At 41.9% G+C, this 27,504-nt stretch overlaps 2 protein-coding genes across 2 annotated transcripts; both read right to left on the bottom strand.

Annotated features, from left to right (window-relative positions):
• Positions 1–640: 640 nt before the first annotated feature.
• Positions 641–23,710, bottom strand: LOC134753171 (zinc finger protein 528-like). The gene is made up of 13 exons (XM_063688967.1): positions 23,277–23,710; positions 22,105–22,239; positions 20,627–21,310; positions 19,070–19,197; positions 15,684–15,758; positions 13,412–13,541; positions 11,687–11,793; positions 6,892–6,979; positions 5,081–5,200; positions 3,650–3,712; positions 2,669–2,782; positions 1,341–2,059; positions 641–876 (listed from the first exon to the last, which is right to left on the bottom strand). The coding sequence occupies exons 1-12, from the start codon at positions 23,409–23,411 to the stop codon at positions 1,916–1,918; spliced, it is 1,923 nt and encodes a 640-aa protein (XP_063545037.1). The 5' UTR covers positions 23,412–23,710; the 3' UTR covers positions 641–876; positions 1,341–1,915.
• LOC134753007 (zinc finger protein 558-like) lies at positions 739–1,866 on the bottom strand. The gene is made up of 5 exons (XM_063688767.1): positions 1,806–1,866; positions 1,651–1,760; positions 1,496–1,594; positions 1,341–1,439; positions 739–876 (listed from the first exon to the last, which is right to left on the bottom strand). Exons 1-5 carry the CDS (start codon positions 1,864–1,866, stop codon positions 739–741), a joined length of 507 nt encoding a protein of 168 aa, XP_063544837.1.
• Positions 23,711–27,504: the final 3,794 nt, after the last annotated feature.

Raw genomic sequence — 27,504 nt, 5'->3', positions numbered from 1 at the left:
CAGTGGAAATGAGAGCGTTGAGAAGTGTGTGTGGTGTGAGATTACAAGATAGAATTAGGAACAGTGTGATAAGGGAAAAGTGTGGACTGAACGAAGATGTAGTGACAAAAATCGAGAAAGGTATGTTGAGATGGTTTGGACACGTGGAAAGAATGAGTGAAAGAAGGCTAACAAAGAGAGTGTATAAGGGAGAGGTAGAAACGGGAGTTGGAAGGGGCAGACCTCGGCGGACTTTCTCTGATCAGATCGGGGAAATCCTGAAGAAAGGCCAGGTCAAGAGCACCCTAAACCGGCGAGCGTGTATGAGGAATGTTATGAAAGTGAAGGAAGCGAAAGAGGTATGTCAGGATCGTAGCAAGTGGAAATCCGTGGTCTCTGCCTACCCCTCCGGGAAATAGGCGTGATTATATGTATGTATGTATGTTCTTTCACTGATATGCGTTAAAATTGTTAAATAACAAACGAAACCGTCAACGTCATCTACGACTGTAGGCCAAAACTAGTAGCGCCCTCTGAACGAGAATCAAATTTTCTTGATTTTCGAGGCACGTTTTTTCCTTAGATTGTATCCATCTATTACGGAGTTATATCTATCTTTTATGTATACATGTGTACGTATGGCAAATAAATGATTTGATTTGATTTATGACTTTCAATAATTATGTCAAACAATAGAGACCCTTGGAAAGACATATACGAATAATGGATTCCAGTAATAGTTTCAAATATTTTTGATTCTCATTCCTTCTGCCGCCGTCGCTTGGGCGGCGGCAAACGTAGATGCACTGTGTTCACGTGCAGTTTCCGCGTAGATGGCGTGGAGAAGTATTTGCCGCACTGCGCGCACTGCACGCGCGTGTCGATGCCCAGGTGCACCTAGAATTTACACACAAAAGTTAGTTGTCTGGAATAGATCGTTCGAGCGATAAGTGCGCTTGTTAAAAGTGAGGGCTCATTTTTAAATGGCAAATATATATAAAACCAGAAGTACTCTAATAATATTTACGCTTAGAAAAAAAAACTACGTCGGTGGCAAACAAGCACACCGCCCGTCTGATAGTAAGTAATTATCCTAGCCTATGTACGCCTGCAACTCCAGAGGTGTTACATGCGCGTTGCCGACCCTAACACCCCGCACCCTCTTTGAGCTCTGGCAACCTTACCAGCAGGAATCCAACACTATGAGTCTTGTTTAATATTGCTACAGTAGAAAGTGCTACAGGTTTTATAGAAAGCGAGCGAGCATTTGAGCGACTTCTCCCCCGTGTGTAGCGTCACGTGAAGCTGTATATAGACTATATACGTAGTGCTGGTCTGTCTGTCTGTCTATCTGAACTTACCGTCGCGTGATGCCGCTTGAGCGCGCCCGCCTGCCTGAACTGTTGCGGGCACTGCGAGCATTTGTGCGGCTTCTCCCCCGTGTGTAGCGTCACGTGAAGCTGTATATAGACTATATACGTAGTGCTGGTCTGTCTGTCTGTCTATCTGAACTTACCGTCGCGTGATGCCGCTTGAGCGCGCCCGCCTGCCTGAACTGTTGCGGGCACTGCGAGCATTTGTGCGGCTTCTCCCCCGTGTGTAGCGTCACGTGAAGCTGTATATAGACTATATACGTAGTGCTGGTCTGTCTGTCTGTCTATCTGAACTTACCGTCGCGTGATGCCGCTTGAGCGCGCCCGCCTGCCTGAACTGTTGCGGGCACTGCGAGCATTTGTGCGGCTTCTCCCCCGTGTGTAGCGTCACGTGAAGCTGTATATAGACTATATACGTAGTGCTGGTCTGTCTGTCTGTCTATCTGAACTTACCGTCGCGTGATGCCGCTTGAGCGCGCCCGCCTGCCTGAACTGTTGCGGGCACTGCGAGCATTTGTGCGGCTTCTCCCCCGTGTGTAGCGTCACGTGAAGCTGTATATAGACTATATACGTAGTGCTGGTCTGTCTGTCTGTCTATCTGAACTTACCGTCGCGTGATGCCGCTTGAGCGCGCCCGCCTGCCTGAACTGTTGCGGGCACTGCGAGCATTTGTGCGGCTTCTCCCCCGTGTGTAGCGTCACGTGTAGCTGAACAGACAATATACATGGATTAAAATCTGGAAACATGTACTAAATGTCCGTAAGAAGTCAATTGTGGGTGTTATCTAGGCTATAAAGGACCTAGGCCAGGTGTCGGCGACCTTTGGAGATGCACCTATTGCTGTAGAAATCACTAGTTTTATGATTAAACTACCTACACCTTAAAAGAGCCTATACCTTGCCGACCCCTGCCCTAAACCTTGGTTGATTAAAACAGAAAAGTAACTGCAATATGAAATAAATAACCTAAACGTCAAACTATCTTTACTTCGCCAGAGACGTTCAGAATTATTAGAATTAATCACTTTATTGTCTCATCTACTCGAAGGTTAGCTGGAAGAGATCCCTTATAGGGATAAGTTCGCCTTTCTACCTCTATTGCTGTAAATTTTATTTTAGAACCTGAACCTTTGTTGTGTTCACATAAAATTTACACCAATAGAGGTAGAAAGGCGAATCTCTTCCAGCGAACCTTCGAGTAGAGTGAAAAACTCTAGTTAGACAAACTAACCAAAATAAAATACTTGCCTAAACTGGCTGTCACCTGGTCCAAAAGAGAGAAAACCGAAAGTTTAAACTAAAATTAGTTGACATTACCTGCAGCCCCTGCCTCGTGGCGCACATCTTGTCGCAGGAGGGACACTTGTACGACTTGCTACTTTTCTCTCGCTTACACTGCCCGAGTTGGTGCCTCTCCAGGGCCGCGTTAGACTGAGACAAAATACAATACTTGTTTTACCATTCACACAGTTGATATTGTATGTAATTATTCTTTAAGGCTCGGAAAAACGCCCGCCATTTTGAAAACGTAAGCCTGTTCCGTTCAACAGACACTTAATATTCCTTATAATAATGTCAACGATTAAATACGAGTATTCCCCAATGACGTCCGTAGACTGTGAGTGAACGAACATTTTTGACTCATAAATGGGTCCCAAATTACAATAATAATAATAAAGTTTCAGGGGCCCATCTAGTCAGCGACGAGTCACCAGCACCACCTACCTTGATAACGTTAACAGACATTGTTATGGCAGGTGTCCGGACCTCTCAGCAATAGCCCAATCTTTTGACCAGCCAAACTTCAATCCATAAACCGGTATACTGTTCACTTTTTCTACAATAGTCCCAATGCCTGCTGCGACCGGTTCATGGGTGTCCATTGTTGCGCCTGTGAACGGGTTCCAGCAGGCGTTCTACATGACATTAAAGCTCTCCAAGGGGCTCTACGTGTTGGATCTATATCCCCACGCAAGCCTATCAAAAGACCGGGATTCATAGACCCGTAAAATCCAGAAGGAGATACAAACAATAATAATAATAATAAATAATATTAGAGTTAGTCTTATATTATAAGTCTGGGTTAAAGCCTAGGTTAAACTATGGTTATGTTTTAAAAATGACGGGCGTTTTTCCGAGCCTTTACTCCTTAAATGCATAAATCAAAAAGGTTGGTTAAGTAATAAAAAGAATTACAGCTCTTATCGTACATAGTGTATGTATGTTTTTCTGTACTGTAATAATTTGTACAATATAAGTACAACTATGAAATAAATATTTTTTCTTTCTTTCACTCACCATGAGTTTCGCTCCGCATATTTCACAGACAACCTGGGCTCGAAGTCGCGTCCTCTCTTTTATCTAAAACACAGATACTTTAGTTAAAATTTTGCCATATTTTAAGAGGCCGTAGTCGATTTTGGAGCAAAAATGTAAAATTGATAGATTTAGTCGTTGAAATTATACACGTTTTGTTACGTAATCCTAAGTAAGTCTCCTCATCGCCTTTTAACAATGAGGTCGCGAGCGTGCGTCACCGGTAATATATAGAGGCAGTTTTTAAAAAATCATCAAAAAATTATGATGGTAAATTATACAAATTGATGTAAAAGAATAGTTTCAGCAAATGTTGTAGACTGTTTAAGTATCAAAATTACGTTGAAATTAAGTCGATTTTCAGAGAAATTGACACTTTTTTGAAGTAATTTCTGGAGAAAATTGAATTCGTTTAACTTTCATTTCCTCGAACTCTAAGTTATATAACAAATTTACCATTTTTAGCAGTCCAAACTTTACGAAGTTTACAAATAAGAGCGACAAAATCAGTGCTTTACGCGCGTTTACCTAAACGTCCATCAGAAAAAAAATCATTACTAATTTAGTGAGTCTGTTTTCAAAACATTGATCTGATAAAAGGCAAGATAAGAAGACGTGCTAATAGAAACCAGCACTTGTTATTTCAATTAGGTAACAAAAGGTGTACAATTTCACTGACTAAATCTATCAATTTTACATTTTTGCGACTAAAATCGACACCGGCCTCTTAAATCTCGCATTTTCTGTGCTTCGTTTAAAAAATAGTAACATTCAAATCATTGGAAGTCACAACGTAATGTAACTTTGAAATCCATCTAAAGCATTTGATTGCGTGAAGCATGTTCCGTTTAACTACTCTGGCTGCAGTACAACTGGTTGTGAACTGAAGCTTGCCTTGTTAAATCTTACTTAAACCAAACAACCCAGGACAACAGTCTTGTGACACAATTGCTAACGACGACAAATTGCCAAAAGTTAAGGAGCCTAAAAATTTGTTTAAGCCAAACTCGGACTGCCGCAAGGTTCAATTGTAGGACCCGTTCTCTTCCTTGTTTAGTCATAAGGTATGTACCTTTCTATAGTATTCCTTGCACAATCGCGTCATCCGTATGTTAACGCAAATGAAACCTTGCTAAACTTTAAATCAAAGACCTAAAAACTGTTAATCCCGGAGTATCCCAAGGTTCAATTTTAGGACCAGATAATGGGTGGGTCGTTGTTTCCTCTAATTATATAATATGGGTACCTTTCTATAATATTTCTTGTACATTTACCTCGTCCGTATGTCAAACCAAATTTTACCTTGCTAAACTTTAAATCGAAGACCTAACTGTTAAGCACGGAGTACCCCAAGGTTCAATTTAAGGACCCATTATCTTCGTCGTCTCTCTTCTAATTATATAATATGGGTACCTTTCTATAATATTCCTTATTCATCTCCCTCGTCCGTCCGTACGCCGGCCACTTGATGCGCAGGTGTATGCGCTGGTGGTGTGTCTCCAGCGAACTGGCGCTCACGAACGATTGGTCGCACTGAGGGGAAAAAAGGATTTATATTTAAAAACTTATTCAATACTCGATGTAGCTCGGAAGGCGGCCAAGCTAAAATGGGAGTGGGCTGGTCACGTCTGCCGGATGCCGAATGAGTTGTGGGGCAAAATCGCCACAGTGGGAGTCCGAAATCTCTAATCGAGGACTTGGCAGACCCCGCCGGCGCCGGTGGGATGAACTAGACTCGTTTTTGAAGGAGTGGCCAGACACAGTATTGGAAAGAGATCTGTGAAATTGGGGGAGGCTTTTGCCACGTCGGACACGTAAGGCTCCAAATAATTTAACTCCAAAAATACGCACGAAGCGTTTCGCTTCCACATTTCTCATGCGAACTGCCAAGGAGTGGAACGCCCTGCCCGAGTCTGTGTTTCCGCGTGAGTACAATCTGGGGCTCTTCAAGGCAAGAGTTAATATGTATCTCATAGGTAAGCGTGCTCCACCGTAGACCACATCATCACTTACCATCAGGTGGGATCGTGGTCAAACGCCTGCCTATACATCATTAAAAAAAAACTAGTGCCGTGTACAAAGCCCTATAAAATCAATGTTTAAAAAAATACGAAAAATATATCAACTTGATTACCAAATCTGCTCATAAAACTACGAGAATCGGTAAAGAAATGCGACTAGTTAAGAAGAGGCTGTTAGTCGCAGCTGCAGGAGAGAGCAATTGGAATTAAGTCCGCCTTTTTGGCGTTATTTATTGTTTTTAGGGTTCCGTACCCAAAGGGTAAAAAGATTCAAGATATAAGCATTTATTCATAAAACATAGTATTTTACATTTACGGGATTTACAAAAACGGGACCCTATTACTAAGACTCCGCTGTCCGTCTGTCTGTCTGTCTGTCACCAGGCTAGATAGTAGAAATTTTCACAGATGATGTATTTCTGTTGCCGCTATAACAACAAATACTAAAAACAGAATAATATAAATATTTAAATAGGGCTCCCATACAACAAACGTGATTTTTTTGCTGTTTTTTTCCGTAATGATACGGTACCCTTCGTGCGCGAGTCCGACTCGCACTTGGCCGGTTTTTTAATAATAATGATTTATAAAATGCATAAATAAATACAGAAAACCACACATCTTACATTTTAATTCCTTCCGACATCCGATATCTGATCAGACAATGTGAAAACGCTCCGCGCCGCGATTTCGTCGTGTCGCTACAAGTACATGCGGCCCACAACAATTTTGGTGTCTAGCCATAGTGGTTGCCGCGCACCGCTACGGAACGGACGCCTGTTCGCGCATGCGCCACCTAGCGGTCATATCTGTCGTAATAGACGCGTTATGTTAGAGAGTGAACCTTCTGTAGCTAGTCATCATCATCATCATGTCAGCCGATAGACGTCCACTGCTGGACATAGGCCTCCCCCAAGGCTCGCCACTCCGACCGATTCTGTGCCGCTCGCAACCACCGAATTCCCGCGACCTTCACCAGGTCGTCGCTCCACCTCGTTGGAGGCCTACCGGCAGTTCGTCTTCCGGTACGCGGACGCCACTCCAGAACCTTCCGGCCCCACCGGCCATCAGTTCTGCGAGCAATGTGCCCCGCCCACTGCCACTTAAGGTACCTAGTACTATTATTTATTCTGTGTCACTGCGCAGTTACGCCAATGTTGCGTCGAGCAGCGCTAGTGTGGGATGGCCCTAAGGTGGAGTTACCTCCTCGCAGCAGAACTCGTGGTGAGTGCGCGCGTGCGCCGCCAGCGCCTCCTCCGCGTCGAACACCGCGCCGCACTCCACGCACGCTCTGAAATAAACATTTTGATTGAATAAAGATAAGATAATATTTATTCATTTAAAACGTATGCTAATTGGATTTATACAATGGTAATAATACAATTTATACTTAAATACTCGTACATTCATAGATGCAACAAGATAAATACAGGTCAAGTTAAAAACAAAAATACCGAACAAATTTGTATTTTCTGTTGCTAATGGAAATTTGATAACAATACCTAAACTAAGTAAACATTTACTTGTATCTTAGGTATGCACTTTTTGTAGGTCAATGTATCAGTGGGTAAATGCTTACCGGACAGAAGGATTATTTATAATAACGATAAACTAAATGATCAATGAACTAAATTTGATCAAATACTCTGTTTCAATGAAGAGAAATAAGTCATAATATCATAATAAAGTGGAAATAAAATTACAGGTTTATCCAGTAATTCTTGATTCAAATAAGGGCACAATTTTATAAAATGATTTCTAGATGAACTAAGTATCTACATCTGTACATACCATAGAGTAACTTATACTAGAGCGGTACTGTCATAGTAAATTTTGTAACCCCAGTAAATTCACTGCCATCTGTCGACACACTTTAAAACTAAAAATGAAGATTTATAAAAATACGATAAAATGTTTTTTTTTTTTTTTTTTTTTTTTTTTTTATACCACGTCGGTGGCAATCAAGCATACGGCCCGCCTGATGGTAAGCAGTTACCGTAGCCTATGAACGCCTGCAACACCAGAGATATTACACGCGCGTTGCCGACCCTTTAAAAACCTGTACACTCCTTTTTTGAAGAACCCCATACTGTAGCCCCTCGGGAAAACCTCGGCAGGGAGCTCATTCCACAGCCGAAGCGTACGCGGGAGGAAATTCCTCTTAAACCGCACAGTACGCGACCATTTAGGTGCTAGGGTGTGAGGATGAACACCCTGCCGATGGCGAGCGGTGCGGTGATAGAAAGCGGCCGTTGGCATCATGTCAAACAATTCTTCAGAGCACAGCCCATTGTACAAGCGGTAGAACACACACAAGGAGGCGAAGTCTCTCCTTAGACTTAAAGGTTCGATACCGCTTGTGAGTTTGGGATCGTCGACGATTCTTACAGCGCGCCTTTGGACTGAGTCGAAGGGTCCAAGCTGGCATCCAGGTGCTCCTGCCCAAAGGTGACAGCAGTACTCCATATGGGGTCTGACTTGCGATTTATATAGCAGCAGTCTTTGCCCCGGAGTAAAGTATCGCCGTGCTTTATTGAGCACACCGAGTTTTTTGGATGCCAGATCAGCCTTCCCTTCCAGGTGGCTACGGAATTGGACGTCACTGGAGATGTCGACACCGAGGATCCCAATACTCCCTACATGGTAAGGGCTGTGCCTTCGAACTGTGGGACCACAGTAAACGGGGTTTTCTTAGCGGTAAACGCGCAAACTTGTGTCTTGGTGGGGTTGAATCGCACTAAATTGTCCCGGCCCCACACCGAAACTCTGGATAGAGTGCCCTCAATATCCGACACAAGCTTTTCACGACTCTCTAGCACCACGGAACGAGGGATGTTGGCACGGCCTGCGTAATAGGCATCCCCAGTACTGTCGTCTGCATAGCAATGAATGTCGTCGATAGACAACATGTCATTGATGTGCAGCAAAAACAGCGTTGGGGATAGCACAGAGCCTTGCGGAACGCCAGCGTTAATGTCCATGCTATTGGAGCAGCTTCCGTCTACTACGGCTCGTATGCGTCTGCCAGACAAAAAGCTAGCGATCCATTTGCATAGTCCCTCCGGCAATCCATAAGATGGTAACTTCGACAGGAGACCCCGATGCCAGACCCGATCGAACGCCTTCGCTATATCTAGGCTAACTGCCAATGCCTCACCTTGACTCTCAATGGCCGAAGCCCAGCGGTGAGTGAGATACACTAGAAGATCACCAGTCGAGCGACCGTGGCGAAAACCATACTGACGGTCGCTGATCAGGTCGTGTTCTTCTAGGTATCTCAGGAGCTTTGCGTTGATTATACGCTCCATGACCTTAGAGAGAAGGGAGGTAATAGCGATAGGCCTGTAATTCGATGGGTCCGATCTGTCGCCCTTTTTAGGCACAGGGTGCACAAGGGCCGTCTTCCACGAAGATGGAACATGCCGTTTGTTGCTAGAGAGTGTGAAGAGACGCGCCAACACGGAACATAACTCAGGAGCACACTGCTTAAGCACAAGTGCTGGAATGCCGTCTGGCCCGCTCGACTTATGAACGTTTAGGGATAGCAACTCCCGCCGAATATCCCTCTGCGTGAATGAGATTTCGGGCATGGAGTATGCACACCGCGGGATGGTGGGCGGCACGGCGCTACCGTCGTCGTTCAAGGTCGAGTTCGAGGCAAAAAGAGTACCAAGAAGATCGGCTTTCTCTTTTGCACTGTGGGCCAGATCACCATCAGCTTTTCGCAGAGGTGGTAAAGACGACTGACAAAAATTTCCCTCGGCAGCTTTGGCGAGCGACCAGAACGCGCGACTCCCAGAGGGATAGCCCGCTAGCTTGTCGCCAATTCTGCCGACGAAATCGTATTTAGCCCTGGCAATGGCTTTTTTACTGGACCTCGAGGCAGCGTTTAAGTCGCGTTTCACATCAGAAACGTTCGGATCCTTATTAGCTACGGCCTTGGTCCAAGCCCTGTAAGCGGCTTGCTTGCGAACTGTAGCCTCTTTACAAGGCCGATTAAACCAAGGTCGTCGCTTTGCTCCCGCTGCTATTACCGTGTTGGGAATGAAACAATCCATTCCCAGCAGTATGGTCTCGGCAACATTGGCTGCGCAGGAGTCAGGATCTTCTGATGTGAAGCAGAGCTGCCTCCATGGGTACGAAGCGTAGAATTCACGCAGTCCGTCCCAATCTGCTGATTTATATTGCCACACGCGTCGCGAGCTAGTTGGCCGTGGTGGATCGGGCCGCGCGCAAGGCGCCTGTGTCCGGACGAGGCAGTGATCGGACGAACCGAGAGGTGCATTCACTGAGATGGAATATCCGTCCGGACGTGTAGTCAGCAGGAGGTCCAGTAAAGAGCTAGTATGATCCTCGATGTCTGGTATTCTCGTGGGAGAATGTACCAGTTGCGAGAATCCATAGGCCAGAGAAAATTCGTGAGCAGACCTCCCCGCGTGGTCGGTGGACCGGGAACCAAGCCACTCAACGTGGTGGGCATTAAAGTCCCCTAAAATCACCAGCTCTGCGGAAGGGTACTGCTCTAGAAGTTTGTCAGTCGTCGATTGCAGGTGCTCGAAGAGTCGGGTTGTCTCCGTGTTTCCGCTATGAGACCTGTACAGGCACGCGTAGACACGAGTGTGGCCGCTGTAGTCCACACGCACCCACAGAACTGACAGGTCCCTGTCTTCAAAGGCATGGAGGCGGCGACAGCAGACCTCCTGCCGGGCATACATGCATACACCAGCGCGTCTCATGAACTTGTGTTCAAGTGTATAGCCGGGATATAGTAGGTATGCAGTGTCCGCCGGGCAGGATATCTGCGTCTCCGTTAGAAATAGGATGGTCGGCTGCGCAGATTCCAGGTGGTAATGGACTGCGCTCAAATTTGAGTGTAATCCCCTGATATTGCAGAAGTCCACTTGTGTGGAAGGGGATGCCGCTGAGAAACCATTTCTTTTTTTACCCTTATTTGCCATGTGTTGTTGTTGTTGAGTGTACAAAGAGGGTTCGGGGCGTTGACGGCTTAAGGGACAAGAGAACAGAACAGATCTGCCAAAGGAATATGTAGGGTAGTGCGGTTCACAGGCACGGCGTACGGAAGGGCCCCCGGTCCCCCCCTGGTGCAGCAGCCGGGTCCACTCCGGTCTCCTTCTCCGGCACGACTACTACATCAAGGATTTTACGCGAGGTTGGTGGTTCAGCCTCCCAGGGCGGAGATTAAGTAATCCCTGGGTTCGGGAACCCTACTGACCTGCGGGCGGCCAGCGGACAGCCGTTTCACCGGGTCTCCCTGATCGCCGCACCTGTACGCCGCGTCCATACAGTCCAAATGCAGTACCGTGAGTTCCGTAGGTCCCCCGTCGTCAACACACCGCACCCTCGTTGAGCTCTGGCAACCTTACTCACCGGCAGGAACACAACACTATGATTAGGGTCTAGTGTTATTTGGCTGCGGTTTTCTGTAAGGTGGAGGTACTTCCCCAGTTGGGCTCTGCTCTAGATCTGGAATGACATTCGCTGTGTTGTGCCCTACCACACAAAGCGAGATGACATTCACAGTGCCCATACCTCTCTTTTGGACGTACTTTAAGGACATACCCGGGTCCGGACGTAGTTTAAGGACATACCCCGGGTCCGGACGTAGTTTAAGGACATACCCCGGGTCCAGAAATTTAGATTTAAATATGGATAAATGATTTTTTTTATTTGCATTAATTATTTTTATTATTTTGACCCATGTTCTTTCACTGATATGCGTTAAAATTGTTAAATAACAAACGAAACCGTCAACGCCCTCTATACGACAGTAGGCCAAAGGTAGTAGCGACATCTGATCGAGAACCAAATTTTCGTGATTTTCGAGGCACGTTTTTTCCTTAGACTGTATCCATCTATTACGGAGTTATATCTATCTTTGACTATACTCTCGTTTGCAATATTTAACTTACGCCCCATCTTGCACAATGTACTATAATCATTTAGGTCAATTATTAAAAAATATCCACAATATACTAACTTTAAGGACGCGTCGCAGTGTGTCCGTCCGTCCGTGTGTCTGCTCATAGCCTCGGAGCTCGCGAACTGTACGCCGCACGACTCGCAAGACAACTTTGACTTCGATAACTAGAAATAACAAACATTTTTTTAATCGATTTCAACATGAATGAGCTTTTCTAAGTTTTCTTTAGGGGCTGCAGTATGAGGTTCTTCAAAAAACCGGACAAGTGCGAGTCGGACTCGCCCACCGAGGGTTCCGTACTTTTTAGTATTAGTTGTTATAGCGGCAACAGAAATACATCATCTGTGAAAATTTCAACTGTCTAGCTACCACGGTTCATGAGATACAGCCTGGTGACAGACACACGAAAATCTATTTCTATAAACTAATGGTTTTAATTGCATGAATTGTATAGTAATTAAAATTGTATTTTTTCTTATTTACTCGTAAGGCATGTTAATTATAAGATGTATTGTTTTGAAAATATGTGTTCCGCCGAGTTTGTTGCCGGTCATAATTCATAATTTATTGCTTATTATCATGTGGTACAAAACAGATGTTACATTAGGGTACGTTCACACATGAACCCTGTTAGGGCACAGCAAGTATTTCTTAAAACTAGAGTTTTGAATGATTCACGGTTAGTTTCACTAGACTTATATTGACCGGGATATAGACCGTGATTACCTTTTGTATTATTTGTGAGCTCCCGATATTTCAACGCAGTTACATGCGTCATGTTCACGGGTGACTGAAGATAGCGGGTGGGTGTCAAAGTTGTGTAGACAGCGCTCGGTCTACCCTCATTCTTGCGCGTCGGCTGCGTTCACAAAAAATAAATAATACAAAAGGTAATCACGGTCTATATCCCGGTCAATATAAGTCTAGTTCTTAAAACTAAACTATAACTAGGTACATAAATTAAAATTAACGCATTTATATCAATAACGCATATATATTATTTTATTATATTAATTACTTATTATTTTATTATAATTTTTATTTTATTTTATTATAATCAATTGGGTACTTTTTTGGGTCCCATATTGGGATACCCTCCTCCAATTGAGGGGGGATTTAAATCTCGGGGCAGAGGTGTAGGGTTAGAGCCGGCGTAGCTTTATTTGACGTTCATAAGCGCATTGTAATATGCCTACTTGAAAAATTAACTATATTTATCTTATCTTTATCTATATAATGATAGTTTTAATTTTGTAATGATGTATATAATGATTACATTCGTACTAATACCTAGCATACTTTAGATTTAAGACTTTTGCTGTGCCCTACCAGGGTCCATGTGAAACCTACACTGCATCCATCCATCCACCATCCATCCATCCATGTACCACCAAATGTAAACCATGGATGCAATAAATAAATTATGAACTATGAAGCGTCCATAGGCTACGATGAAGACTTACCATCAGGCGGGCCGTATGCATACCTGCGGGGTCCCTTTGTTTGACATAATTATTGAAAGTCATAATGTAATGATTGTCATATTATCATTAGTCATAATTCTGAAGCCATAAACTTTTTAGGATTTTCCTCAGGTTATCCCATAGATAGGTTAGGTTAGGTTTGTTTCATGGCAATCCTGAAAACTTACGCGTTTCTGAGAAAACCCAAATTATGACTAACGAAAACGTGGACAAACAATACATTATGACTTAAAACTGTATGAGAAACAATAGAGACCCGCATACCTGCATAAGCATACTTGGTATTTAAAAAAGTTACCTCTTTATGTGCCTTCGCGTGATGGTGGCGTAGCCCCAGGGCTCCGATGAAGGAGTCCCCGCAGATCCCGCACACATGGTCCTTCGATGGGTGGTTGAGGCGCACGTGCCCGTAGTATGAGGTGCTTTTCCTGCAGGGAATCACGTAGGGTAGGGTAGGAAACAGTGGCTCGGAAACAAATAGCCGGAGACAGCGGCTCAGTCAACCTAATTGCAACAAGATAGAGGCGATATTGGGGCAACTGAGCCACTGTTCGAGCTGAGCCACTGTTTCCTACCCTACCGTATACTAAAATCCGTATATATTTGACACTTTTACAGATAAATCAATTAAATATTATAGGACACTCTTACACAGATTGACTAAGTCCCACGGTAAGCCCAAGGAGGCTTGTGTTATGGGTACTAGACAACGATAATATATAAATACTTAAATACATAGAAAACACCCATGACTCAGGAACAAATATCTGTGTTCATCACACAAATAAATGCCCGTACCGGGATTCGAACCCAGGACCATCGGCTTCACCGGCAGGTTCACTACCAACTAGGCCAGACCGGTCGTCAAACACACAAAATAAGATGTTGCATAGGGTCCCTTACCATTTTTTTAAAATGTAATAACTAAAATTAATTTTAATAGCGTTTGGATGGCTACCGTTGCTCAGTCCTCCAACGGAGCGGCAGCTGACGTTCACGATGTTTCTTAATATCGACCTTACTTTAAGAGTTATCGCTTAAGAAAAACGGGGTCATAAAAATGTATTTCTGGCTTAAGGACGTCCATTAAGAGCAAAAGTGAATGTATTGTGTCTCGGTATTAGGCTTGAAGACGTCGCCAGGGAGAAATCTTGATTCCCATTCAGATTCCCAAGAGTCCCGTAGGTTACACATTGGTGCTGGATCATGGAATCTCAGCGCTGGATGGCGGGACTTAAAAATAATAATAATTAAGCCTTTTATTTCCAATAGATTCTATCATAATAAGATTACATTCATGCATAAATATATTAGTTACATTAAAATCATATCATAAACTTAAAACATCATTAACTATTAAAGTATCAATAATTAAGTTTAGTATTAGCATAGAGTAACTTATACTAGAGCGGTACTGTCATAGTAAATTTTGTAACCCCAGTAAATTCACTGCCATCTGTCGACACACTTTAAAACTAAAAATGAAGATTTATAAAAGTACGATAAAATGTATTTAAATATAGATAAATGATTTTTTTTATTTGCATTAATTATTTTTATGATTTTGACCCATGTTCTTTCACTGATATGCGTTAAAATTGTTAAATAACAAACGAAACCGTCAACGCCATCTATACGATTGTAGGCCAAAACTAGTAGCGCCCTCTGAACGAGAACCAAATTTTCTTGATTTTCGAGGCACGTTTTTTCCTTAGACTGTATCCATCTATTACGGAGTTATATCTATCTTTGGTATTAGTACAGCGTTCATTCGTAGCATTTATTAGGTAATTTACATATATGTGATAATTTTAACTAAGTATTTATTTATTATAATTATTTCCTTATTTCTATTTGGGCTGTCCATTTTTGGACATAGGCCTCCTCCCTCCTGTGCCACTCGTTCCTGTCGGCGGCTACTCGAGCTCGAGTCCCGGTGATGCCCGCCTCGGCGACGATGTCGTCTCGCCGGCGTCGCCGCGGGCGGTACGCGTGCCGCGTGGCAACCATTCCAAAGCGCTTATCAAGGCCTTCAGCAAAAAGGCGTCTTCGAGCGCCTTGGCGCTGCCTAGGAACCAACTGCGCAACTTGGTCAGGGTGCTTACCGGGCCCTGCGGCCTAAATAAGCACATGCACACTATGGGGAAACGTGACATGGGGCGGTGCAGACTCTGTACGGAGGCAGAGGAGACGCCCCTACACATCCTCACAGAGTGCCCCTGCCTAATGCGCACTCGTGACTTGATCCTGGGTGGACATATATTGCGCCCGGAGGAGTTAAAGTATCTCGAAACCAAAAAGATCCTGCAGCTGTTTGAAGTTGCAGGTTTGGATCGAGAGTTGTAGTAGGTGGCGATCACAATAGATCAGAGATGGTCGCAGTGATACATAGGCTCTGGAGCCTTACATAGCCCCTAGAAAAAGAAGAAGAAGAAGTGCCGCGTGCCGCGTGGCGCCGCGCGGGTACCAGTGCAGGATTTTCTCGCTCCATCGTCCATTAGTGCGAGCCGTGTGCCCAGCCCATCGCCATTTTAATCTGCAAGCCATTTCCACTTAAAAATAATACTTACGTGAAAGTGGCTTCACACTGCTTGCATTCGAACACCTTTCCAGTGTGCATGAGATAATGGTTCCGCGCCAAATGTCTGCGAGCATACAATACGTTTCAGTCTATATTTATTATTATTTTTATTATTTATTTATTTAATCAGCGCCTTACGAGTCCTCTATAATAACATGTTTAGGGTGCTGATGGGGCTCCCTAGATTCTGCAGTGCATCGGGCATGTTCGCCGACGCACACGTAGAGGACTTCCACGCCATTATGCGTAAAAAGATCATGTCCATCAGAAGCAGAATACAGGGGAGTGCCAACAGCATACTAAATATGTTAGCGGACATCAGGCCAGACAGTCTTTTACAAAGACATTGGATGTCCTCACTTATAAACCCCCATTCAGGGGATATATATTTTTTAAATTAGTGTAATAAAAAATAGTTTTAATATAAATAACCTAGCTTTTAAGTAACAAACTAACAAATTTGGAACACCGTATCTGAATAAAGAATTTTTTTTTTTTTTTTAAATAAAATACAGAGTATTCATACAATAATCATAGCCCCGCAAAACTCAATAATGAGTTTAACTGTGGGGTCATCAGTCTCTAGTTACATATGTACTTAACTTAATTTTATAGTAGTGCAATTACTACAAAATATTGAGGTAGTGTATTTTTAACATAGATTTAAATTTAGACTTCTTATTTTCACATCTTATGGCTTCGGGCAAACTATTAAGCAAATATGGTATTCTTTTCCTATACTTGTGACGTTTTCAATTAAAAGGTACCACATTGTCGCTTACCATGACGAGAACTGCTTGTATCTTTATACGAAAAACCTGTCAGGGCGTCCTTATGGCAAGCGCCAATGTGGTACCTTTTACTTGAACACGACACATTTAGACAAGGGCAAGGATTTATATAGAACCTGGATAGCAGTTACCCTTGTTGCTAATAAAAATTGACACATCACGAAACTAGAGAAAACGGTACGAAAGACTAAATGGAGGCCTAGGAATTGACCAAGAACGGAGTCAGTGGAATATAATATCGAGTCCTACACCCCAACTAGCGTTGAAAAAAACCGAGAAAATTACGGAAAAATTTCAAACGGGCTCGTTTTTTTCGAGTTTCTTTCGAAAAAAACAATGCAAATTTCAGTTACTTACTTCCGAAAAAAAGAATAAAAAAACTTGTTTTTTTTTAAATATTAATTAGGAATTTAAACAGGTAGGTTAAGAACTGTTAGAAGTATTAGAACAAATTAAATTATTTACAGAAAATACTTTAATTTGTTTTTATTTTTAAGTAGAAACATTACTACACTACTATATACTACTCGGCCCAGTGGCCGAAGGGCACAGGCACCTGCCGCGATAGCAGAGGACGCTGGTTCGATTCCAGCCTGGGGCACTGGAGGCCATGGAGACTGTATAAAGGAGCCAAATCTCTATGTATGAAAAGTGTCCATCAAAAAACAGTAATTAGGCGGCGCCACCATACACCGAAATACTACCAAAAACAACCTACGTAATTTGGTCGGGTTATTTGTTGCCTTATATGGTTCATGTTATACTCATGTCCCAGAGCCTAACTAGCGCCACCGGAGAGATTAGGAACTATTATTTAAAGCTTAACGCGGTCACTTTTACAACAATTCTGCCATAAGAGATTGCGATCCTTTCTATACCATCCATACTGGAGGCCTTGGTCATTTTTTCTTAGTATATGACATTTATATCAGTTTATAGGTAGGTTAAGGTTGCATGTCTAATGTGTTTGTTTATGGCATTCACACTGTCATCACTCATCAGTGGCATTATGTGACGTATTTAATTTTTCTGAATAGAACTGGAAAAAAACCGAAAATAACGATTTTTTTTTAAATTCCCGAAAAAAACATTTGTTTCTGGAATTTTCATCCCTAACGCAACTACGAGTAGCAAAGCGTCCATACTCATTACTCAACCCTGTCATATTCATGCCGTGCCAGGAGCAAAGTGTAAGTACCTAAATATAAGGTTGCCAGCCTGTCGATCTTTTATAGGATACATTTCGGAGAGTGTGCCGAGGAACTGCACAACCTTATTCCTCCGTCCCATTTTTACCATCGGACCACACGACAAACGGCACTCCGGCATCGCTTCATGGTAGGAATTCCAAAAATACGCACGAAGCGTTTTGCTTCCACATTTCTTATGCGAACTGCCAAGGAGTGGAACGCCCTGCCCGAGTCTGTGTTTCCGCATGAGTACAATTTGGAGCTCTTCAAGGCAAGAGTTAATAGGTATCTCATAGGTAAGCGTGCTCCACCGTAGACCGCATCATCACTTACCATCAGGTGGGATCGTGGTCAAACGCCTGCCTATTCATCATAAAAAATAAAAATAAAATATATATATAGTTATAACATGTGTCCCGCCGGTTTGTTGCCGGTCCCATATTGGGATACCCTCCTCCAATCGAGGGGGGATTTAAATCTTCTCGAGGCAGAGGTGTAGGTTGATAATCATACTATCCTCCTCTTACACTACTACTAGCACCCAAAAAAAGGAATAATAATAATAATAATAATAAAATACTTTATTGTGCACTACAAAGAAAAATACATGTTACAAACAATGACAGGACATAAGTGAGTAGGTAACAACAGGCGGACTTATCGCTAAAAAGCGATCTCTTCCAGACAACCTTCAGATAGCGATTCAGTGGCTAGAAATAAGTTAATGGGCAGTGCAAAATAACAAAGGTAGGAATAGTATCACAAGTTAGTTTTTTTGGTTCTTATTTACTGCCAATTTGGTTTAACCAACTGTATGTTGAAGTATTATACTTCTTTTTCAAAGGCAAATGCTATGAAATAAATCATAAGGAAGAGAACTATACAGGGTGGGCACAGGGATTCCGACAGACTTTAACCGTGGATTCCTGGCAGTGTTACGAAAGAAAAATGTTATATCAACATGGGTCCAAAATTGCCTAATTAATTTACTTAATTTCTGGAACAAAATAAATCAATTAACGATAGTACTAACTTGTGAACGTATCTTTAGTTTGAAAGAGTGAAAAAGACAACATGCGACACCAATATGACACTTTATGTCTAGTTTATAGCAGGTGACAGGTAAGTTTACTATTTTTAACACTTCTGCTTTGCATGTGTGATTGTTTGTGTCTTGGTATGTAATGATTACGTCACATAAGGGCGTGTTAGCCTTGAGTTTTTTTAACTTCGAAATTACTTAAATAATTGAATATCTCGTAAATTAGGCTTTCTATGGCATTGTTATATTACTTTTTTTTTATCCAAATAGGCACTAGAATTCATGGTTAAAGTGTGTCGGAATCCCTGTGCCCACCCTGTATATATCAGAGAGTACAGGATGGAATGCTTACTTGGCGCGTGTGATGAATCCGCACAGATTGCAGCTGAACATCATCTTGTGGTAGTCGAGGTGGCGGTGACGCAGATACTGCGTGCGGAAGTATATGTGACACACGTCGCACTCGAATGGACCGATATTCTACAAAAATTAAGCCTAATTTCACCTTAATTCACAAAAACATAATCATACTCATTTTAATAACAAAACTTCCGTGAGACATAGACATATTAAATATATTAATAACGGGTCACTCACGTGTTTTAAGTCGAAAACGCTCGACATGTTTCACTCCGTACCGTGGAGCGTCATCAGGAGCTTGCGTCGACGGTGACGGACCGGCGCAGACTGCGGGCCGCAGCCCTCCGCGCCCGATGACTCGGCGCGGGCGCCGGTGGCAGCAGGGGGGGCGAGAAACTACCCTCGTTTACGGCATTATTGTCAAATGATGGGTTACGCGTTTTCGACTTAAAACACGTGAGTGACCCGTTATTAATATATTTAATATGTCATACTCATTTATTTATAATAGTATTAGACTTATATTGACCGGGATATAGACCGTGATTACCTTTTGTATTATTTGTGAGCTCCCGATATTTCGACGCAGTTACATGCATCATGTTCACGGTCTATATCCCGGTCAATATAAGTCTAGTGAAACTAACCGTGAATCATTCAAAACTAATATTACATATATTCAATTCATTAAAGTAATCATTAATTAAAGTAAAGTAAAACAATATAAAAATAAAACTACACTGTGTTTTTGCACTTTGTAGTTTTTTCTCAGTAACCCGTTGACCACGAACGCTGTAAAGGGTTCGAAACGTCGGGATGTGTTATAAATTCAATATACGCGATATAATCCGTTTTCATAGTTTTATTTCATGAGTAACTATCGCGGTAACCGAAGACAATATTAATATGAAAATAATCAACACATTATAGCTAGCCAACATATTAATCAACATATTACGGTGAAAACTTTTTTTTAAAGTAACTTTGCATTAAACCTCTTTATTAACTATTTCCCCTGTCAAAGTCAAAAATATAGTCTGTCAAACAACTTTGTCAGTAGAAAAAGGCGCGAAATTAAAATTTTCTATGGGACGATAACCCTTCGCGCCTACAATTTTTATATTTCCCGTTTTTCTCTACTGACGGAAATACGCTCACGCACGCTAAAGTTACACGAAATCAATTTTCTCCAGAAATTACTTCAAAACAAGTGACAATTTCTCTGAAAATCGACTTAATTTCAACGTAATTTTGATACTTAAACAATCTACAACATTTGCTGAAACTATTCTTATACATCAATTTGTATAATTTACCACCATAAATTTTTGATGAATTTTTAAAAACTGCCCCTTCTTTTCATATATTACCGGTGAAGCACGCTCGTGACCTCATTATTAAAAGGCAAGATGAGAAGACGTGCTAATAGAAACCAATACTTGTTATTTAGATATTACGTAACAAAACGTGTATAATTTCAACGACTAAATCTATCAATTTTAAATTTTTGCTCCAAAATCGACTACGGCCTCTTAATGGTTATGCTTACCGGGTCATGCTTGGCCATATGATTCTTAAAAGGCTGCTCAAACTCAAACCCCCGCCCGCACTGCTCACACTTATAATCCAGATTCAAATAATTACTGCTCTGCTTCCGTTCCTCTATCTCCTGGAGCTGCTCTTCCATCGTCAGTATCTTCAACTTACAATCATGCTTCGACTCAAACTCAGCGTGGTCAAAGTTTGGCAAAAAATTATTCTCCGCTCTTCGCAGTTGCAGCTGCCATTTTGTCAATGGCTTAGCGTTTCTCTTTTTTCCAGCTACAAAACGAAGCAGATTTGATATCCTCTTAGTTTTCACTTCTTTATCCTCCTTTTTAGATTTCCTTTTGGATTCCTTCACTGTTTCTAAGTTTTTAACGGAGATTTGACCTAGGTTTAAACCGTCAATTTCTACAACTAATTGTTTGGGCGTTTCTAGATTATTACTTAGATTAACTGTCTCTTCAATGTTATTTGTAACGTTATTTAAGGGATCTGTGGGTTCATCTTTAATTTCTATATCAGTTTCAGGCAATTCATCCCTGTCATCAAATGAGTCTTCGCAAATTTCCTCAGGTTGTGTGTTAGTCTTTTTTTCAAGTGAGCTGAATGAGTAAACGCTAAGTGTTACCAAGTTTAGAGCTAGTTTGTGATAATTTCTGTCTATTGAGAGTATGTCGTCTGTTGAAAGCTGAAATAATAATACAAAAACTTTATTATTCTATTCTATTTAAAATTACTTTTAATTATTCTATTTTTTTTATACCACGTCGGTGGCAATCAAGCATACGGCCCGCCTGATGGTAAGCAGTTACCGTAGCGTATGGACGCCTGCAACACCAGAGATATTACACGCGCGTTGCCGACCCTTTAAAAACCTGTACACTCCTTTTTTGAAGAACCCCATACTGTAGCCCCTCGGGAAAACCTCGGCAGGGAGCTCATTCCACAGCCGAAGCGTCCGCCTATTTACTCGTAAAATCATCTGAACCCGACTAATACAATCAATACAGTCAGAGAAGTTCTGTCTGTGCCTCGTGCTCCCATTTGTGCTAAACTAAGGCAACGCGCAGGTCATATTATCCACTACTTGTTTTATTGTCCCACCAGATCAGTCAGACGATATTCACAACAATAACTTCATGTGTATGTTTACCACCTTATTTTAAGAACTGTAACTAACCCTTTTTCTGCAAATTAAAATGAATCTGAATCTGGCAAAATAAACTCAATACTAGTTAAATATAAGATGCCATTCATCACTTACGGCCCGGCCACGACATCGAGCGGCGGCGGCAGCGGCGAGCGGCAACTATAGGTTGGAGCGAGACACAGCGATTGGACCTTTCGTTCCCATCTATGGCCGCCGCTCGCCGCTGCGGCCGCGCGATGTCGTGGCCGGGCCGTTAATTAAGCTGTCAAAATATATTTTATTACCACAGTCCAAATTTTGGCATGGCCACAGGCACAAAATATGTTACTCACAAAAGTTAGCTGTTTCAGCATCTCCCTAAGCAGGGCCTGTGAGCGTTGGCAGCGAGCGCGGAGATCAGCAAACCTCAGGAGCTGCGCCCGGCAACATGGGCATAGGTACTGGGGCAACCCATCGTCATCCGAGTACTGAAAATAGCATACATTTTCAAGTCAACTTTTAGCTGTTACTATTTTTGATGGGCACTAAGCATTTTTGGTTTAATAATTATCATGACCAAACATTTTACATACAAATGTTGATTATTAGGGTTCAGTACCCAAAGGGTAAAAACGGGACCCTATTACTAAGACTCCGCTATCCGTCTGTCTGTCACCAGGCTGTATCTCATGAACATGGATAGCTGGACAGTTGAAATTTTCACAGAAGATGTATTTCTGTTGCCGCTATAACAACAAATACTAAAAAGTATGGAACCCTCGGTGCGCGAGTCCGACTCGCACTTGGCCGGTTTTTTTTTAAATGTTAAATATCTAGAAGATCACAGTTATCACTGCTGGCCTGCTGCTTAAATAATAATGATAGCTTTAGGTTCATAATGTAGGAACATTATATTATACCTCTTTAGCATTCATTTCAGATAAACAATTCACTATAACATGAACATCTCATTATCTCTTTTTTGGAACATCTCATCTCTTTTTTAAAAGTTTACTCCAAGGCATGATTTGCAACAATGGCAATGTATGATTTGCATTAATATTTATAGTAAGAAATGAATATAGAAGTTTCAAATAATTAATGTTTCATTCTAGTGAAATATAAATTTCCCATTTCAACATCAGATTTTTCAGTAGGGTGCATTAGGGTAAGATTGAACGGGTTTTTCATGAGGGGTAAGACAAAAAATCGTCCGTATGCCCAAGCATTACGGGCGACATTTTTCAGGGCCGGATCTAGGGTAGAGCGAGTGGAGCGGCCACTCTAGGCGCCAGGTGGCAAGGGGGGCGCCAAAAGGGCAAATGAGAAAAAAAAGGGTAAAAAGCTTTAACGAAGGGCGCCAAAACCCCATTTCGCTCTACCCTAATCAAGGAGTCGAGCCGGCACTTCTTTTTATCTTACCCTGCATGAAAAACCCGTTTAATCTTACCCCAACGCACCCTATTAAAGTATGAAAATCGCAATTTTCCTATATAATAACCATATTTTAAAGAAGATTACTTACCTCCACGCCCATCAGCTGTATGAAATGCTCTTCAAGCCCATCAGGAATGCTATAAAGCTTATTGCTAGTGGTCAAACAGACGCGGCACACGCTCAAGTCCTCAGACACCAATTGTACTCTTGAACTGTTATCCATTATTATTCTGCACCTTAATTATAGTTTATAGAAGATGTATAGCCATTATAAAGGCAGGTGCAACGTAAGAGCTTGCTGTGGATAAGTGGATAACACAATGTATTCAAACTTCAGTCTTGTTACTAATTAGTTAAGCGGATGTTTTTGTAATGATATTGAAAAAATATGTTTAACTACAGATGTTTTTGTGATCTTTACGGATCAAGCACAATATACTGGCCTTTTCTTAAAATTTCAGCGTAAAATAATCAGCAAAACTGAACAACCGAATATACGTCGATACAGCGACGCTCATACAAACACAGAGATGTCAAACTGACAGTGACAGTTACGAACGGCGGCCATATTTGTCCTTGATTAAAGATGCGTTCAAGTTCAAAAGTTGCACAAGTTATGGGCTCTACATACCGTGGGATTTAACAACATAACGGTCGAGTTAAACGTAACAGACTACCGCACCGGACAGCGACCTTGTACGATCACAATATCTTTCTCGCTCTAACTTATACTATCGATACGTGCGACGCACCGCACCAAGGTCGCGGTGCGGTGTGCGGTAGTATTAAGTACCCGAAATAGTATCTCTCTAGTATCTAAGTAATAATTTTTGTTTTAATATATCGTATATAGTGGTTATCGATGGGGAAAAAATCCCAGCTGTTACCAACAATAACTTATAAGAATTGGGAAATAGCCCGAATATTTTTTATTGCATACCTACTTAAGAGGAAAGGGGATGACCGCTACTCCATACAAGCGTAGTCCCCATTTTCCTCTCTAGATATTAACATTGTAAAAAGTATGTTTACACAATTTGATGTAATATTGACACTGATAAGAGTTAGAAGAAAAAAAAAAATTCCATAGAAATGTTTTAATGCTTCTAACTATAATGCAGTAATTAAAAATTCGAAACAAATAAAACTAAGGAGCATAAGCTGTGGTAGATATAAATCAAATTGTCCCAAAATATTTGTTAATATCCAGAGAGGAAAATGAGGACTAATTTTGTATGGAAAGGCGGATCCAGAGCGGTTGTCCACTTTCATCTTATCGGATACATTTCGGGGAGTGCGCACAGGAACTGCACGACCTGATCCCACCTTCCCCTTTCCATCATCGGACATCCAGGCGCGGGGAGCGATTGCACCCCCGTTCGTGGTCCACATTCCATTCGTTCGGACAAAACGTTTTGCCTCCTCCTTTTTGGTACGGACGGCTAAGGAATGGAATGCGCTCCCGCCATCTGTATTCCCTGATCAATATGACCTCGGTCTCTTTAAAACAATTTGTAGGTTTTGGCTGTCTCTGCATCAAGATGCGAACCGGAAGTAGTAGGTTATTTTATTTTATTTTAAATTGTAATTTTAAATATATAATTATTGATTTTGATTTTTAACTGTTATTTTTACTTTTAACTTTTTACACTTGTCTCATCTTATAGGTAATTCTGTGTTTTATATGGGTGCTTGCCTGAAATAAAATCAATTTATTTATTTTATTTTATTTATTTAAAACAAGAGTGAATAGGCTGTTACTGAAACGGTGAGCTCCATCTTAGGCCCTGTCTTCGCTTTCCATCAGATGTGACTAGGGCCAATCGCCGATCAGTTTATAATAAAAAAAAAAAAATCTTAAGTAAATGACTACAAATACTACAATGCATCCATAGCATAGGATTGGGTGCATGGATAGAGTGAATGAGACTGCGCGGGCGCACATAACATGATAACGAAAAGTATAATAAATTCTTATTTATTTTTAGAATTCCTTATTTACCTAATAATATTCAATTTATTAGGTACACTAGTTATATTTAAATAAACATACATTTACAAAGACATATTTTTTTTTAATGTTTAAAACTCTTTATTTACATACAAAATATATACAGTGGTACTACGTAAACGAAATTAATATCTAAAATAGAGGGCCTATAGGCATTGTACCAAGGATGCTGGCGGCATTTCCTCGCTGTATCGCAATGCTGATACGTTGTGCGAGGAAGCCGCCAGCTCTTCGGTCACCAGTTACGTCAACCAGACGCTTTGCGATTTCTGCAAACAACTTGTGCGCGCTGGGACCACATGGCCCTAGAGCAGGGGTCGGCAACCGGCGGCCCGCGAACCGCTCGCTTGCGGCCCGCGAGCCTCCGGGTTACATCAGTCCTACGTCACTAAAGTGATCGAGTGAAAAAGAAAAGTCTTTCATTTCAATTTAATTATTTGGAATTGGGTTGGGTTATCACAAGATCTACATTAAATGTGCTGATCACTCAATATGCACAGACGTGCCAATATGAGTGTCTGCCTATAGGGCGCTCCAGACTACGCGGCGCGAAGCCGCGAACGCGAGTGTGGAGTCGATTTCGCTGATTAGCGCACTAGACTCCAGACTCGCGTTCGCGTCTTCGCGTGTGGAGAGTCTTTAAGTGTGGAGGGTTCGCTGGATGTCGGGCTTCGCCCGACCTTTAAAGGCGCCCTGCATGTAAAAAGCGCACAAAGCGCGCATAGCTGAATGTCCTGACCTTGATGACCTTTAAGTGTGAGGGGCACCTCAGTAGGTCGCGCACATGATTGGCGCGACAGTATCTCGCCGCGAGATAGACTACCCTCTTTTACTAACTGTATGAATTATAGAGGGACGGGTAGTCTATGTCGCGGCTAGATACTCTCGCGCCAATCATGTGCTAGCCCGGCTGGCGCCCTGTATGTAAGAGCGCGCGAAGGGCGCTGAATAACTGTGAGGAACGCCGCAGGCGCCCTGTATGTAAGAGCGCGCCAAGCGCGATGAATGTCCGGCTCCGCCCGACCTTTAAGTGTGTATGTAAGAGCGCGCGAATGGCGCTGAATAACTGTGAGGGACGCCGCAGGCGCCCTGAATGTAAGAGCGCGCGAAGCGCGCTGAATAACTGTGAGGGACGCCGCAGACTCTTTTGCATAGAAATGTATATTAAAAGGTGTCCTTTTTGACAAACGACAATGTAGCCTTTTGTCTAATAAATTCACGAATTATTAACAGTGTGCGGCCCGCTGCAATTTTGCTAACCGCTATGTGGCCCTTGGCTGCTAAAAGGTTGCCGACCCCTGCCCTAGAGTTTCAACTCCAAATGGAACGAAATGATACTCTCTACCGAGGCTCTTATATTTATTACGTTTTAAAATTTCGGCGCTTTCCGAATTATTTTTGAAAGACAATGATAGGTAACAATTATTCTTGATAGTCTTAAACTGCTTGAGAATTAATAAAAAATGCGTATAATTAGATAGATACACTATCCTGTGCCTCCAACGTCCTATCCTAACCTAACAGTCCTAACTGTAAGACAATAAATCTAATTATATACGCAATTTTTGATTTTTTTTCGTATTGATTTCGTTTGATTTCGTATGCCATAAGCGACTACTTGCCAAATTATACAGATATGGTATACGAGGTCCCTCACTCGATTGGATTAAGGACTACCTTGATAACAGAAAGCAATGTGTAGAGATTCTCAAGTACTGTAACAATTCTCGAACTATAGAGTCTTATAGATCTTCCTATATGAATAATGGTTACGGAGTTCCTCAAGGCAGTATACTGGGACCTTTACTATTTTTAATGTATATAAATGACTTGCCGAATTACTTATCCCACAAATGTATTCTATTTGCAGATGATAGATGTGTCATCTATTATAATTAAATGTAATGATTTACTGACATATAATAATGATATAAATTTAACATTAGCTCAAACAATTCAGTGGCTTGAAGTAAATAATTTAAAGGTTAATATTAAAAAAACTAATTATATTCAATTTCATACAGAACGAGCTACGCCGCCTAACTTAAATGTACACTATAATAACGATCCTATAGAAGAAGTTAAATGTACGAAATTTTTGGGAATAATGGTGGACTGTCAGTGCAAATGGCGAGAAGATAAGGTCTATTCAAAACTCAACAGTTTTGTGTTTGCCTTGAGACGAACAAGACAAACAGTTTCCACAGAAGCGGCTTTAATGGCATACCATGGTTACGTTAGCTCAACAATAAGGTATGGTTTAGTCATTTGGGGTAATTGTACACTAATAAATCAAATATTTTTG

This window comes from Cydia strobilella, chromosome 26 (assembly GCF_947568885.1).
Source record: "Cydia strobilella chromosome 26, ilCydStro3.1, whole genome shotgun sequence".
In the NCBI taxonomy this organism is placed as follows: domain Eukaryota; kingdom Metazoa; phylum Arthropoda; class Insecta; order Lepidoptera; family Tortricidae; genus Cydia; species Cydia strobilella.
Note: the sequence above shows the minus strand (reverse complement) of the source record. Positions and strands in the feature narration are given on the sequence as shown.